The sequence below is a fragment of the Ustilago hordei genome, assembly GCF_900519145.1.
Source record: "Ustilago hordei strain Uho2 genome assembly, contig: UHO2_contig_15, whole genome shotgun sequence".
Lineage (NCBI taxonomy): Eukaryota > Fungi > Basidiomycota > Ustilaginomycetes > Ustilaginales > Ustilaginaceae > Ustilago > Ustilago hordei.
In genome coordinates, this window is record NW_024545281.1 from 202,327 (window position 1) to 217,923 (window position 15,597).

Below are 15,597 nucleotides of genomic sequence, written 5' to 3' on the forward strand. Positions count from 1 at the left end.
AGAGAAGGCCAAAAACTTCCAGGTCACGTGCGCTTTCACACTGCAATTTTCGAATCCTTGTTAGACCTCGCCTAAGTAAGCTATGTTCGAATCATAGAGTCTAACATTTTAGAATCTTGAAAACCTTAGCCAAAAGACAGAAAGACAGAGGATCGGCGATTTAATCTGTGGTGAATTTTGCTTTTTTTTTTTTTTGTTTTTTTTTGTTTTTTTTTGTTTTTTTTTGATTTATTTTACTTTCTCTGCTTTTTCTTTGCCGCTTTTTGGCGCAGGAACGCTTCGGGAAATTCTGCTTGGCTGGATTTATGCATTCTTTGCATTCTTTGCTGAGTGCGGGAAAGTGCCTTTTGTCTTGGCTTTGGCTCATGGCCTGAGCGTCGTTTGGGTCCCACCGAAATGCAATCTCTTCTTTCTCTCTGAGCAGTAACAAGGAGGACAAGGACGGCTTTCTTGCTTTGCCTTGCCACCACCATCATCATCATCATCACCACGCAATACCCTCGTCACTCACCCAACCTTGTGGTCCTCGTCGCCTAGCGACTCACTTACAAATCTCATGCTGGCGTTCATCTTGTAGAAAACTAGGGCAGCGTCCTAACATAGCGCACTTGGCAAGACTCCTGATCACCGTCATTCCACACACACACACACACACACAGACACACACACACACAGACACACAGACACACACACACACACACAAGCATGATGGCCTCCACTAGCCCTCCGAGCGATGCTGCTATCCGTCCAGATGCATCCTCACGTCGCTCCATCTCCAGTCAGGCTGCATCTGCATCCCTTGCCCTCTCATCTGCTGCCTCCACTTCCGTCTCTTTGCCTTATCCTCGTCTGCCATCCTCCTCGTCTTCCTCTACATCTCTTTCTACTCCGAGACGTCGCTCCTTTGCTCCACCCGCCATCACTGTTTCGCCATCAGCATCCAGCCGCCTTGTCGCTGATCACATTCGATCGCATCCCCCTCGTCGCACCGGCTCCACCTCCTCCAACCATCACACCGCTGTCCCTGTCCATGTCGATGTCGATGTCGATGCCGATGCCGATGCCGATACGAGCACATCTACTATTGCTACTACTCCTCCTCCTGCCATCACTCCAGCCAAAGCGACACACTTCAGTCCTCGTCATCAGCGTCACTACTCTGCCGAGACTCTGCAATTGGATCTCGATGGTCTCGATCTTGGCGGAAATGCTCCCCACTCTCCCATCTCTACGAACACTGCAGGACAGCGACGCCTTCGATCGCCATCCAACAATGCACCCTTGTCAAGCTCCAAACAACCTTTCGCTATGCTTGCAGATGTCGACCCCTTCTGCACTTCGTGTGCATCCCAAGCCAGAACTCACAAAGCGCTTCATACCCTCGAAGACAGCTTCACACATCATCTCCGAGCCGAGTGTTCCGACTATCGCGAGATCATGTCTTCTCAAGTCGTACTCAATGCTGCTGCTGACAAGCAGCGCAGATTACAGCAAGCTCAACTAGATGCCCCAGAAGCACACCCTCGACGTCGATACTCGATCAGCCATGGTCAAGTCCTTGGAGGTTTCGCCAGTCTTGGACTGCAGACCGAGTCACCCGTCGAGCCATTGGCGCCAGCACCTCAGCAACCCCTTGCCACCCTCACAAACCCTTCCACCCAGCCATGCCAAGCTCCCCTCACTCCCCTCACTCCTATCGAGTGGAGGGACAGCTTTGGCTCTTTTGGCACCAGTGCCGCTGCACCTGTCTCCTCTACCTCGCCCAAGTGGGCCCATCTCACTGCTCGACCCTGCAACCCTTTGGAGCCACTCGACGTGCTCTCCATCCAGGAAATGGGTTTCCACAGTCTCGACATTGGCAGTCTCAACGACTGGGAGGGTTGCAAGCTTTCTGCCGAGATCCTATGTCCTCTCAACGGTCATCAGCGCATCCAGTGGTCCGTTGCACAAACCACGCGCAGGAACAACAAGTGGGTCGTTGTGCCTAATGCAACACTCACATGCGGCAATCTCGAACACTTGACATCATCCGAGCAAGCCGAAAGGACAGTCATTGTCAGCGCTCCTTCCCTCTGGCTCCAAGAGGGTCAGGCGTCTGCTGCTGCCGCTCCACACAGAGAACAGGCACAAGCAATGCCTCCAGCCGCAGTCCGAGGTCTCTCCGCAAATCATCCCAGCTCCATGCCTTTCTCTGGCAAGGCTGGCTTTGAACTTCGACTACTCCGCCCTACTGCTGGAAGCATCTCTCCGCCCGTCTATCTGGCCAACGCTTCGACACATCGTTTCTTGCACCAGTACCGAAAGCACAACAATCGTACTAGCTCCTCCCAGCTCGACAAAACATGCATCGCCAATGCTTCTGCAGCTCCACAGAGCAGCGTCAATGCCTCTGCAGCTCCACAGAGCAGCGTCAAGGCATCGCAGCCCGTCTATCCAGTGCTCAGGCGATCCCGCTCTCGACCTTACCTCCGTCACTCTGCGGTGCCATTGCGTCGATCGCGATCCAAGCCCTACCTTGGTGCCTCGGCTCAGCAGCGACAGGCAGCAGAGGGCTCGACAGCTAGCATCAACGCCCAAGACTTTGCTCCCTCCTTGCCAGGCGATCCTCTTGCGCGCATGCACCCAGGCGAGTCGTGGCCTTCAGCTCGATCGCGTCATTCGGACTCGCTTTCGTCGTTCGACTCGGCTACCACTAGTGATGCTGACAGCGACACTTCAGATGACGACGAGCATGCAGCACTGTCAACAAGTAACCTATGCGAGCGTGGTAACAAAGACCACACTGCTAGATCCAATTCCATTCCCATGGCAAGTGCAGGCCGAGCGAAGCGCAGTCATTCGCCAAGTTCATCTGCTAGTCGCGGCATCAGCTCCACTTCCGAGACGTCGGCAGCTTGGGCTGGTTGGCAAGACAACAGCCTCGAGAGCCAACGCTTCCAGCAGCAGTCCAACGGCAGTGCATCTTACGAGGCCGAGTCATGGCAAGGCACTTCTCCCACCACTGCTTCTACATCCTCCGCCAGTGCCAGCAGCAAGCAGAGTCGTAGCCGCAAAGGTCTGCAGCGAGCCTTGCAGAAGAAGGATAAGATGCTCAACTCCTGGTTCAAGCGTAGGCCCGAACATACCGCCGCCTCTCATCAAAATCATCATCCCGAGATGCCACACGAGTCGGTGTCTTGTCCAGCCATGTCCCGACAGCGCCAGATCAGTGCTGGCAGCAGTCTTGCAAGGGACAACGACGATGCAAGTCGAGTGCCTGCTTCGACTCTGTTGACCGAAAATGCTCTCGAGATTTTCCAGCGGTCCATGTTCCGCCCTGCTTCGCCCGACTCGACGATTATGGGTTCCAGGAGAGGATCGGAGGCGCTCACTCAGAAGACCATCGAGCCTGCTGCCGGTCGTAATTTCCAGGATAAGATCGCTGCGACTGACGATGGGTTTGCAAGCAAGCTGACGCCAAAGCAGGCGCATACGGATCGCATTGATAACCGTGTGGCTGTCAATTCCACTCTCACCGAGCTGTATGGCTGGAATGGGCAAGAGGCGACGAGCAAGTTGCTTTGTGCTACCTTTGCCGGCACTGCCCTCTCGGCGACGGGCTCAGCATTGCAGGATCTGGACGAGCAGAGCGTGCTTTTGGGACTGGATGCTGTTCCGGCCGAGGCATTGACGATGTTGATCCCGCTGCCTCTGATCGGTCGATCGACGGCACAGGATGCAGTGAGGTATATGCGTGTCAACTTTGTTCCCTTTGGCAGTTTTGCCGATCCTTTCGAGGCGGGTGCAGGTGGTAGCGGTGCTACTGCTCCCAACACCAGCTCTCCTGTCAACGAAAGCGAGTCTGGTCTATCGCACAGCACCAGTACCGGCAGCAGCAGTTTCGGAAGCCACCGCGATGGTCTCTCGACCAGCTTCACCTCGAAATCCACAGAGCATGCCTCCAATTGGAAGCGCAAACTTGGTCTCCGACGAGACCCCATCACCGCCCAAACTCAGCAACGCTCAGATCCAACTCAACCCCAATCCCCCACACCAGCTGCCTTCCGAATCACGGCCATCGTACACGACGCTCCCTGGGCTACCCGCATCTCGGATCCTAGGTTACCCGAACCGGGAACTTTCCCGGTAGTACTGGGGTACTGCAATGGAAGTAAAGGCTTAGAGATGGTACCGGAGGGTTGGGGTGCCTTGAAGTTGGCCGGGGTCGCAGAACCGACCAAGGCAGATGGGACCAAGTTGGATGAGGTTCATCCGTTGAAAGGCGTGACTGATCTGATTGTTGCTGCTTGTACGGCTGTTATGGATGTCTAAGACCGGGTGGCAAAGGAGGCGGTAAACAGCACCTTTCCTTAGCATAGCATTCTTTTTTTTTTTTTGTACTTGTACTCTACCACAAAACACACACACTTTCCATTCAATGAGATCGTTTGAACAGAACAGCATATATTGAACGACTGCGAATGAATGCGATTAGAAGCGAGGCGCAATCCATTGTTCTGGTTTGCAAAGCAACCGAGCGTAAGGGTTTCTTCACTCGGATATGCTAGCCGAGACAGCAATGCCTTTCTTAGCTAGGTTGCGTTCGAAAGCCGGCTCTCAGACCTTGTTGTAGTGCGCCTATACTCTGCTTGCCGAGGTTGAGGTGGGCGGCTAGCTTGAGATGATGATCCTTGCACCCTTGACTGCTGCTTGTAACAATCAAGCGGACGTTTTGACGTTTGGCGTCACATCCGTTTCAACGCTTCCTCTACTGATACCATAACACCGAATCCTGCGGCTACTCCAACAAGAGCAACTACGCCACCTTGCACAGTTGCCTCTTATCGCCAGTTCCATCTTTGCTTTCATCCAAAGAGAGAAGGGCTACGCCCACCATCACACAGTGCCACTCGTACCTTGCTCGCTCGGAACTCGGTCAGCGGCCGCGAACACCTTCTTAACTGCCCGTTGGCGGAATCGAAAGCCGCATTCAACACACACAAAGCCGAAGCGCCACTGCTACCGCACATTGGCAATCTGCGGCGCTCTCACGGTGGGGCTTTCTTCTTCTTCTTGTCGTCGCTTTCGAGCTCTGGCTGTTGCAACGGTTGCAACCGTTGAAACGCAAAGGCGTAATTGGTGCAAAGGGACGCCCGCAAAGTGGGTACATTCGACGTTCGCATGCTTTCATTTGCAAACCTACCCACCAAAGAGTCAGGAGCTGAAGATTCGAAGCTGCAAAGCAAAGAGGCAAGATATATAGGCTACCAACCCACCCCCAGATCCCCTTGCTTTAGCTTTTTGTTGCCTCTCTTTCAAAGATCCCCGCGGTTCTTGACTGGTGTATCCGTATCTCCAACGGCTTTCAGCCAGCTTCGACACTTTGCAAAGTGTTCGCAGCAGCAACCATGTCTCCTTCAGTCTCAACCGCAAGCAAGGCTCAAGTCCGTCGATCGAAATCCAAAGCCACCCTCACCACCAAACTGGACCGAAAGGACCCCCTCTCTGTCGCCCTCCTCCCTCCTTCCAACGAAACACCTTCGCAAAAAGCCGCCCGGCTAGCGGCGGAAAAAGAAGCAAAACAGCGCTCAGATGAAATCGACCGCCTCCTCAACACTTGCACGTCTCCCTCTTCACTCGCTTCCTCCGTCTACACCTCTGACTCGGCTCTCTGGGGTTCAAAAAAGGGAAGAGTATACAAAATGGTACTGCTCGGCCAAGCAGGTGCTGGTAAAACAACAGTATTGAAACAGATGAGATTGCTGTACGATCCAGCAGCGCACGAAAGAGAACGCAGAGGCTGGGTCAAGATTGTTTTGTTGAATTTAACTGCTAGTGTGAGGGCCTTGTTGGAGAGCATGGCGAGCTATTATGGGGATAGGGCCGAGCGGAAGAGTGTTGAGCTTGGAAGCATGGAGACAGCGGTGGGGGAGGGCAAGGAGAAGGGAAAGGAGGAGGGCAAGGGAGATAATAATTTGGGGCCGAGAAATCAAGTGAATGAAGGGGTGCGGATGGGTTGGATGAAGCATTTGCAAGAGGTGAAAGGGTTGGAGAGCAAGTTGAGGGCCGAACTGGGGGCGTTCGGTGAAGAAGTTGAGCTTCTGGGTAGTAATGGTGTCCATGAGGCCGGACAGGAGAAAGAGAGAGGCAAAGGTGGGGATAAGGGTCCCTTGTTGTTCAGACCTGGCTGGCAGGAGAGGTTGTTTACTTATGCTAGACGATCGTTCTCTCTCACTAATCCTTCTCGTCCCGCTGATCCTCAGCAGAGTCAGCCGGTAGCAGAGCAAGAAGGTGGTGAGGGAGGAGAACAGGACGCATCCACAACTCGAACGATCACCCTTCTCACCTCGATCCAAACCGACGTTTTGGGGCTATGGAACGACGATCCTCGCTGTCGATCCCTCCGCAAACGAGGCTTATTCCTCGATAGCCAATCCGATGCAGCAACATCCTTTTTCCTCGATTCCTACACCCGCATCCTCTCCCCCCTCTACTCTCCCTCCGACGAAGATATCCTCCATTCTCGAGTCCGAACCCTGGGCGTAAGCGAAAGCATTTTCCGCATCGACAAATCCCTCACCTATCGAATCTACGACGTCGGCGGCTCTCGATCCCAACGCACAGCCTGGGCTCCCTTCCTGGATGACGTGGAAAGCATCATCTTCCTTGCGCCCCTATCCGCTTTCGATCAACCTCTAATTGAAGACCCCGATACGAACCGACTTGCGGATACTTTTGCCCTCTTCAACCAAATCGTTTCCAACCCTTTACTCAGCGGAGCGAGTATCATCTTGTTCCTCAACAAAATAGACTTACTCGAGAAGAAGCTGAGGGCAGGAGTCAAGTTGGGCAAATACTGGGTCGAGTATGAAGGGGACAATGATTTTGAGGCTGTTTGGAGATGGTTTAGGGGTAAATTCCGGGAATGTTTGAGGATGGCAGAGGATGAGATGGGTGGGGGGAAGAGGAGGTTGTATGTTCATACCACCGTTGCGACCAGTACGAAACAGATCAGGGCGATCTTGATGAGTGTCAAGGATAATGTTCTGAGGGAGAACCTGAAAGTGACGGGCTTGGTAGGTTAGCTTTATCCGACCATATGTGAGGAGGAGGAAGGAGGAAGGAGGAAGGAGGAAGGATAGGCCGAACACAGAGGCAGCCTCTTTCTCTCGATCTTTACAGTCAGTCAGAGTTGTCAAAAATCATACAAACAGTCGTCAAGAGCGGTTTGCTTCCCTCCAACTCCCTCATCTGATCATGTGTTTGCGCCGACAGAAAGAAAGAAGCTTGCCAGCTTGGATGGATGGCAATGTGTCACTACGAATAGACACAACTCAATCGAGAAGGAGGATGGGGAAGATGCATCTGTAATGCACCTTTCCTTCGGCCGATCGATGGATTTCTCAGCCTCACTCCTCAAACACCATTGCCGCCGGCTACAATCTTCTAGCTCTGCACCCTCTCCTGCTTGTCAGATCTGCGATTTCGGCTGGCGAACAAGTTAATGATGCCCTTCTTAGCAATCACAATCCTCACCTTGTCGGTTTCGTTATGAAAACGAGGCTCGGTCTGCACTCTGGCTCTAATGCGAACGAAGACGACTACCGACTCTTCCTCCAGCCTTGTCTTTTTCTGCCTTGACTGCAAAGTAAAAGGTCATGTGGTTTCACTGTATCAACGCTCGTCTCTGCACAGTGCATGCTTCCATCGAAAGCAAATTTCTGAATCTTGTCGTCCCTCTTCTTCTTCGACGTTCGGGTAGCTGGATTGCCGACTGCATTCATCCACCGACCAACTCAGGAGGAAGCAAGGAAAGCGTAGATCGCTTCTTTTCCCGAACGGCGCAACGTCGGATATTGATGAGAGGTTTGCATCATGCCACCTGCATCAACGTCTCTGTGCTTGCGGAGGGGAAGATGCGAGATGCTAGCTTGCCAGTTTGTGATGTTGTTGTGCGACTCCAAGGTTGGGGTGGAAGCCGAGCCGTTCCTCTGAAAGCCTCGAACGACTGAAGCATGTGAGCTTTGAGGCAAATGCATATGGCCAGGGATACGATCAAAGCTCGATAACACTCTGAGCTAAAAAGCGAGAAAAGGGTATCAGGCAAAGGGACCTTGCCACTGATATCATAGCCCCAACTGCGCCCACCAACCGTTCATTTTGCCGGCAAGATAAGGATATATACCCTCGGACCGCATCGACCAAGGTGCAATCAGCATCGATTCAGAACTCCTTCTCGAGCAATTAGAATGATTGCAGCAACAGCAGCAGCAGGTCTGTCCCTACGAGAACGAGGCAAGCCTAGCTCGTCTTCTGCTTACACTTGTAAGAAACTCAAGGCCAAAAATACAAGCTTCCATGCTGATTCCAACAGATACCGCAATCCTCTTCACCACCACAAAGCCACCCAGTCAACATACCCAACTCGCCCAGCTCGCCATGAACACCACCGTCTGATCAAGCACACCCTCTTCCAAATCTGGGACTGGTCCTGGAGACAATACTACACCCTGATCGCCACCTTTGGTATGAGTGTTATGGAACCCTGGGAAGTCCTGTTCACGCTTGTACTTTTTTCCACACTTGTACTCCTCTTTGGTTTGGTCGTCATTCGACTGCCCAACTATCGCACGTACATGGTCGAGAGCTTGTGTTACTACCTATTGGGACATAGCACAAGAGAGATTCGTATGAAAATGCTCGATGCGAATGGGGTCAATGCTACTGCAACGCGAGTTGCGCAGCATGTAGGAGCTCCTAAGGGCAGCAAAGTAGAGCTTAGAATGGTGTAGACAAGTCTTGTTGCTATCAGATCTCATCACAGTTAAAATCGCACTGACAAACAGCTGCATCTGTGTTCCGAAGAAGCGGTATGATTTTCCATTCCCAGAGCAACCGTCTGTATCTCTGCTTACGCTCATCTTCGCACACCAGCAACAATCACCTCCCACCCGAAACCTGGCAGAGGCACCTGCACAACCCTCCTCATCTGAGTCCATTGCACCTGTCTAACCATGCCTCTCTCACTGCCTTGATCGTAGACACCGACTTTCTTACCCAACTCAGCCAGGTCTTCTGTGGATTTGATCTTGTTTACTAGTCCCAAGTAGTCGTTTTTTGCCGTCGCTGCCTTTTGTTTGCCTGTCAACTTGTGTGTACCTGCTCCCTTCTTCACTTCTTCAATGCCGACAGTGGAAGCAGTGAATTGCTTCTGTCGTGTCGGCACCAGCACGAAATCCAATGGTTCAACAAAGGATCGCATCAGACAGCCTACTAAGAAGGCCGTCACTGCAACCAGCACCAGTGTTGAAAAGCGGAACTGCGTCTGAGAGCTGAACAATCTCCCCAAGGCCTTTATTGCTTCTGCGATAGTGTTGGAAGCTTGAGCTGCTGCTTCTGCCACCACTTCTGCTGCTTTTGATTCTTCAGCTCGCTTGTCGGCAGTACCACCACCATCAGCAGTTGACTTGTCCTTGGTATCGCCACACTTGGGATGTTTGGCACGATCAGATGCGGCTAGTGCTTCAGCATTCGTTTTTGCGCTGCTGGAGGAAGCGACGCTGCTGCCTCGTGCTGTTACTGACGAGACCGACGTCAATGATGATGCGAGGGCAGATCCAGTTCCAAGACGAGAGAGAGGGTAGGAACCGAACATGCTCATGATTTGTGCACCTGTTGAGGTAGGAGCCGAAGGTGTCGCTGCTCGAGAAGGGGGAGCTGAACCTGGGGCCGACCCGTTCGCCGAACCCGCGCCCGTAGAGAAAGAAGACGGGGCGAGGGTGGTACCTCCTTTCGCGGTCTTGTCAGTGGAAGCATCGCCTGGTGCAGCGCCACTTGTGCCAGCGCTGGTTTTTGCAGCAGCGGAGCTAGCACCAGATTTAGCTCCCTTGTCATCACCTTTACTCGTCGAAGAAGCGTTTGCCGCGAGCAACTCTTTCCTGGTCGCAATAGGTCGACGCAAAGCAGCAGGCAATCGAACATCTTCTTGACTCGCAACAGCATCCGAACCCGACTTCCTCCCCGACTTGGGTCGAGGCGGCGCAACACGCTTAAGCTGCGTCATCGGTTCCACCCCAATCTGCTCCTTTTGCAGCATCGCCGAGGTCTGGTTGACATGAACAATTTCCAACTTGGCATCTCCACTTCGAACAGGCACTTTGCCTGTGGGTGTAGCGAAGGGCGTGAAAGCAGCCGCATCTTTGGTTGGTGATGCGGCCGTTGCTTCGGCGTCAGCTCCTTCGCTTTTAAAAGGTTTCACAACAACGCGCAGGACAGCACCTCTCTCCAGCAAAGAGGTGTACCATGTTGGCACCTCGGGTGCTTTTAAGCCTGTAAGCGGATCTTCAACTGGATCCAGGAAGCATGTCGTTGGGACGACCACTCGGACGAGATGCTTGCGTGGGCGTGCGGAAGGATCGAGTGTTGCCGCGAGCACGGCACTTGGTGGCAGGTCGTAAACGCGCAACTGCACCGGCAAGACTTTGCAAGTTTCAGATGCCATGTTGAGCGACAACACCTCGTCTTTTTCGCCTGCAAGCTTCTGCCCAGCCGCCGTGCCGTTAGTCGTCTTGCCATTCGCAGGTGCACGCTCGGAAACAGCGCCAGTACCAGCACCACTTGGCGTCGCGGGCCTCTCCACCGCCTGTCCAACAGCAGCACTCGAATCAACCTTGGCAGGCTGCCCAGATGCGAACTCTGAAAATACCTGAATGTCATACCCCTTGTGATAATGTCGAAGCTCGATCTCGACTTCCATGAGGATCAAGTCTGTCGCATTGCGAGAGTCGGTTTGAATCGAGCTGGGTCGGCGGCGAATGGTCGAAGCAGTGCTCGTCGCTGAAGTGCTTGAAATCGAATGCATGCTCGTCGCTCGTGACAAAGTCGAATCTTGCTCTCCGCTCGAGTTGACAGGTGGCGCTGCTGATGCGAGCATCGGTGTGCCAGGTGCAGCGTTGATCGCCTGTGTCAGTTTCTCCGCCATGCCTGTCGTCATTGACGCGTCCGAGACTCGCGAGGGTCGACCTTTACCGTTTGAGGTGATCGTTGCTGCGGGCAGAAGGCCGGATAGGGACTCTGTGGTGGATTGAGCTGTGGCTCTGTGCATGCTCATCGCGTCATAAATGCAAGTGACAGGGTCGAAGCTAGTCGAGATGAACAGGTTCTTACGGCCTGGATCGTTCATCGACCAAACTAAGCCCTGGTCTTCATCCCTTCCATCGCCAAGGACCTGTAGGCATGGTGGAGGAGTCTTGACTGACGGGATCGAACCTCTTGCTTTAAGGTACTCCTCGACAAGCAAGACAGATCGAGGCAAGTTGGCATTCCACATGGTGTTGACCGCGACTGGCAAGCTACCAGCATAGTCGACAGCCACGACATGCGTACACCGTGTCGATGGGATCTGGAAACTTGTTGAACTATAAGGATCGAGCGTCTCCAAGATCCATCCGTCAATCAGCACCTTGCCCAAGGGGAGCGCAGCAGGGTTGATACGGTCCATAGCAAAGCGCGAGTTCTGCTGTGGGAAAGAGGCAGATGCGTGGAAGTAGACTGCGGGACCAGACCATGATGAAGCCGAGCTGGAGACTGGCGCTTCACCTGGACTGGTGGCTGACAAGCTCAAAGGTAGGACCCCGCGTGCGGTCAAGCTGGCAAGATAGAATGCGCGCCCTCTGAAAGGGAAGCTAGCCTTTGTCGTGATGAAAGAAGTGAAAGAACCGTCGCCGTAGCTTTCAAGCAAGGTGGTGGAGTCGATCTTGTCATCCCACTGTTTGCGACTGCGAGGGTTTGAGACCACATCAAGCAGATCCTCGGCGGACAAGCCCTGAAGGACCTTATCGCCGCGTTGTACGAGCACTGTGCTTGAGATGGATTCCATCAGCTTCCTTCGGACGTAGAGTCCATTGCGCTCGGTGACGAGGCCCCATCCAGCTGGAGTCCCAGCAGGATCTGGAGAACGCTCGGCGTGAATGCGTCGAAGAAGGAAGAGAACGTCGAGGGCACATGTCATCGGCTGGCGTGGCGTCTCATCCGAGAAAGGCACAGTGGTGATTGGTGTTGTGGCTGAGCTGGCGAGGTGGTCACTGCGGCCTTCACGGCTCTTGGCGGAGTCGTTGCCGGTCGAAGCAGCTGCAGACACGCTTCCAGGCTGCTCAGCTGCATCTGTACCCTTCAAAGTCGATGGAGTCTCTTGAGACGCCTGTTTTTCCATGGTGGTCTCGTTTGAGGCTGCAGGAGTGCCAGGCTCACCGGAAGCTCCCTTGCTGACCGGTGTGGAGTCTTGCGTTGCTTTGCGAATCGGCTTGATCAAGTCGAGAGGTACTCGTTGAGGCTTTGTTCGCTTCTGTCGACTGAGCTGCTGCACCTGCTCATCGTTAAGCTGATCAACATCGACCTTGATGCTGGCACCATTGACATGTACAGTGCCTTTGTCACGTGAAGTGCCTCGTCGAACGGTAATGCGGGCCGCATCATCTTCCAGCGATGCTGCCGCATGTTCGATGGTGAGCCAGAGACCGCCACCACCTTGGGCGAGCTTGTGACGCCGCAAACATGAGATGGAGATGGGTGGAGGATCGACGACTAGATCGAGCGAAGTAGCCCACGTTTCGACATCGCAGCGAATCTCGCATTCAACATTGGGAGCATCGTTTAGCTCGTCTTCTGCCACTGGGTCGGCGGCATACTCGATGCGGAAGGTGGCCTTCTCGTGATCATATCTTGACACTTTTGTCTTAGCTCCTAGCAGACGTGTGAGGACGGGAGGACCGCCGAACTTTATGGCATATTCGCCGACACCAGCGACAGCACTGATCATGGCAGCTGGTGTGGCTGTTTTGCTCGTCCAGCCCTTCGGATCAGACTGCTCGAGCATGGTGACGTGAACTGTTGTCGGTGAAAGCGCCTCGACGGAGAAGGCGCGCAAATCGATTTGAGTGCGGATGGTAGCCGGCTCGACTGCAGGAATAGCGGGGAACTGGGCGCGGTCGTCGGTCGAGAAGGAAAAGATGTGGACGGAGGTGGGAGCCTTGTATGCTGTCTGAATAACGACAGTGTCACGGGCACTGACGGGCCAGCTGGGCTTGCTCTTGGTATGCCATAAAGAGCTGAGCTCATTGATATCTGTTAATAGCGTCGCATCGTCGAGTGTCTTGTCCCAATATGCTCGAGCACCTGGATTGCCGATGGTCGAGAAAAGATCCCATACGCTGACGCCAACAAAGGCAGCTTCTGCGCGATACACCACCAATGTCGGGTCAATCGAGTCGAGCTGTGTCACAGTGACGCCCTTCGTGTCACTGATGGGCTTCCACTTGGCTTCGGGCTCTTGCAAGAGACTGGTAAAGTAGATGTAGTTGCGGCGAATCTGTGAGTTGATCTGGTTGGCGAATCCCAAGTTGGGCGTTGCGGTGCGCGATGGATTGGCTGCGCTTCCTGGGTTGGCGGCCTGGATGGATGCAGCACTGCCGGTCGAGGCGGTGGCGACGCTGATGCCCGAGATGCTTGCTGTATCCTCCAGCAAAGGTTGAGCTAGAGACGCAGCTGTGCGTGGCTCGACTGGGGTGACCTCGACTGGTGCGTCGTTGACGCGAAGGTCGCTGCTGGCGACGACTCGCTGAATCGTCACTTTGATCCTGACTAGCTGGTCAGCATCCTGTAGCTGCTTATGACGAATGGAGAGGATAGTGTATTGCGATTGAGGTGACCTCTCAGCAGTGGTGCGCCATGAGCGAGAAGACTCGTCTGATCCTGCTCCTTCGGATTGAGTAGAAGAGGGAGGGGCCTGCCCTTTGACATCCACTCTCACGTCCCACCCTTGACTGGCAGGAAGAGAGAATTCGACAGCTGCTGCCAACTTTCGGCGAGAACGGAGTAAGTGTACTGTGTCGAGGTCCTTCTGGGCGCGGTCTTCTGCTTGACGTGCTTCTGCATCCTCGACGACAATAGCATATTCGGATGCCAGCGTGTCTCTGGTTGGGTCGAAAGTGTTTGACAGCAACTCGACACAGTTGCCATAGTCGTTGAGAAGAGGAATCTTGTCAGCGCTCTTGCGAACATGGCTCAGGAGCGCCTTGATGAGCTCAGGCAAATGCATGCCGAGACCACCGGCGGGCATGCCCATCCAGGCACCTCGAAGATCCCATGACCAGAATACAGTGAGCTTAATGGTAGGCGAAGAGCGCAAGTTGGATGAGGAAGGGGATGATGTTGTCGGTTTGGCGGCAGACAAGCCTGGAGGGTCGGGCGGGATGACTTGTATGCACCACGCCATGAGGTGGACGTGGGATCTGACGCAGGGTGGAGCTGGACGAAGATACGAAGGTGCATCTGATGACCTTGGTAGTGAGGTTGAGATGTCTATGAGCGTCGAGTCGTCGGCGAGCGTCCTGTTGATGAGAATGGCGTCGCGCGGGCTAGCTGGCCAACCGAGTCGATAGTGGACCTTGTTGATGCGTGTGATGGGGTCGAGTTGTTCGACGAGCTCTGCTGACTGCACCAGACGATCCCATGAAGCACGAGTCTCGGGAGTTTGAAGGACAGAGCGGAAGGTGGTGAGGTCAGGAGAGCCTTCGTAAGCGACTTCAGAAACAGCTCGATAGATGTCTGGACCTTTCGCTCCTCTGCGGTGGACAGCGACATGGTCGGGTCGGAAGCGGCCCAGGCTGAAGGGCTGCGATTGTGAGATAGAGGCTGTTGCTGCTGTTGATCTGCTGGGCGATGAGGTTGTCGAGCGAATGCGGGCAGCTACATTCTCGATGGACTCGACATGGCGCAGAGAGGATGATTCGCGAGGCTTGCTTTTAGCAGCACCCGTTCTCGTCGCAGATGCTGCTCCGGCATTCTGCGATGATGCAGATGGGAAGGAAGAGGATGAAGCTAGGCTAGGCGTTGCAGGGTTGCTGCCAACAAGGCTGACTGGCTTCCAAGCTTTCGAAGAAGATTCAGAGACAAGGGTGCGGAATCGGTCGAGGGCGTCGTCGAGAGCGGAGAGCCACTGCGCCTTTGATTTTTGGAGAGAGAGTGCCTCGTCCATCGTGGAAGGAAGGACGAGAGTTCTCGAGCCGGACGGCAGATTTGGATGCTTTGTTCCAATCGAATGATGTATCTTGCATAGGACGGTGGAGTGCTTGATTGGAAAGGGCCTATCTGCTTGAGCACATGAGCTGGACTGTCAAGCAAGCGGTGCGGAAGGGATGCGGAGCAGTGCAACGCTGATGCTGTAGAGTGCCCGCCGTTGAAGGATTGGCTAGGCAGACTGAGCGGAAGCCGCTCTCCAAGGCTATTGAGTGAGGATGGTGTGAAGAGCTGAGCAATGGTGAGCAATGGCTGAGCAGTGTCGAGTGACCATTCGTCTCGCACGGACCTTCTTCCTTTCTCTCTCCAAAAGCTCAAAATCAAAAATAAATTGGCCGCGAAAATGTGCTGAAAATGATGGCAAACAGTAACCTCCACTTGAAGGTGATCTAACAAATGCCTCAATTTCTCACCATGCCTTTCCCTCGCAAACACAGACACAAGCACAAACACTACTCATCTCATCAAACGTTGCTGATGGCAATGTCAGTCTCGAGGTGGTGGAATCGTCTTGAATGTTCTTTGCGTACGTTTGAGAGTGTA

At 53.9% G+C, this 15,597-nt stretch overlaps 3 protein-coding genes across 3 annotated transcripts; 2 read left to right on the forward strand and 1 right to left on the reverse strand.

The window, feature by feature from the left end:
* Nucleotides 1–705: 705 nt before the first annotated feature.
* On the forward strand, nucleotides 706–4,311 carry UHO2_05742 (uncharacterized protein; the record flags this gene model as incomplete). Its single annotated transcript, XM_041558641.1, has 1 exon — nucleotides 706–4,311. The coding sequence occupies one exon, from the start codon at nucleotides 706–708 to the stop codon at nucleotides 4,309–4,311; it is 3,606 nt and encodes a 1,201-aa protein (XP_041414575.1).
* A 1,076-nt stretch (nucleotides 4,312–5,387) lies between these two features.
* Nucleotides 5,388–7,064, forward strand: UHO2_05743 (putative guanine nucleotide-binding protein alpha-4 subunit; the record flags this gene model as incomplete). The annotated part of the gene is made up of 1 exon (XM_041558642.1): nucleotides 5,388–7,064. The coding sequence occupies one exon, from the start codon at nucleotides 5,388–5,390 to the stop codon at nucleotides 7,062–7,064; it is 1,677 nt and encodes a 558-aa protein (XP_041414576.1).
* Nucleotides 7,065–8,896: 1,832 nt separating this feature from the next.
* Nucleotides 8,897–15,013, reverse strand: UHO2_05744 (uncharacterized protein; the record flags this gene model as incomplete). Its single annotated transcript, XM_041558643.1, has 1 exon — nucleotides 8,897–15,013. One exon carries the CDS (start codon nucleotides 15,011–15,013, stop codon nucleotides 8,897–8,899), a length of 6,117 nt encoding a protein of 2,038 aa, XP_041414577.1.
* Nucleotides 15,014–15,597: the final 584 nt, after the last annotated feature.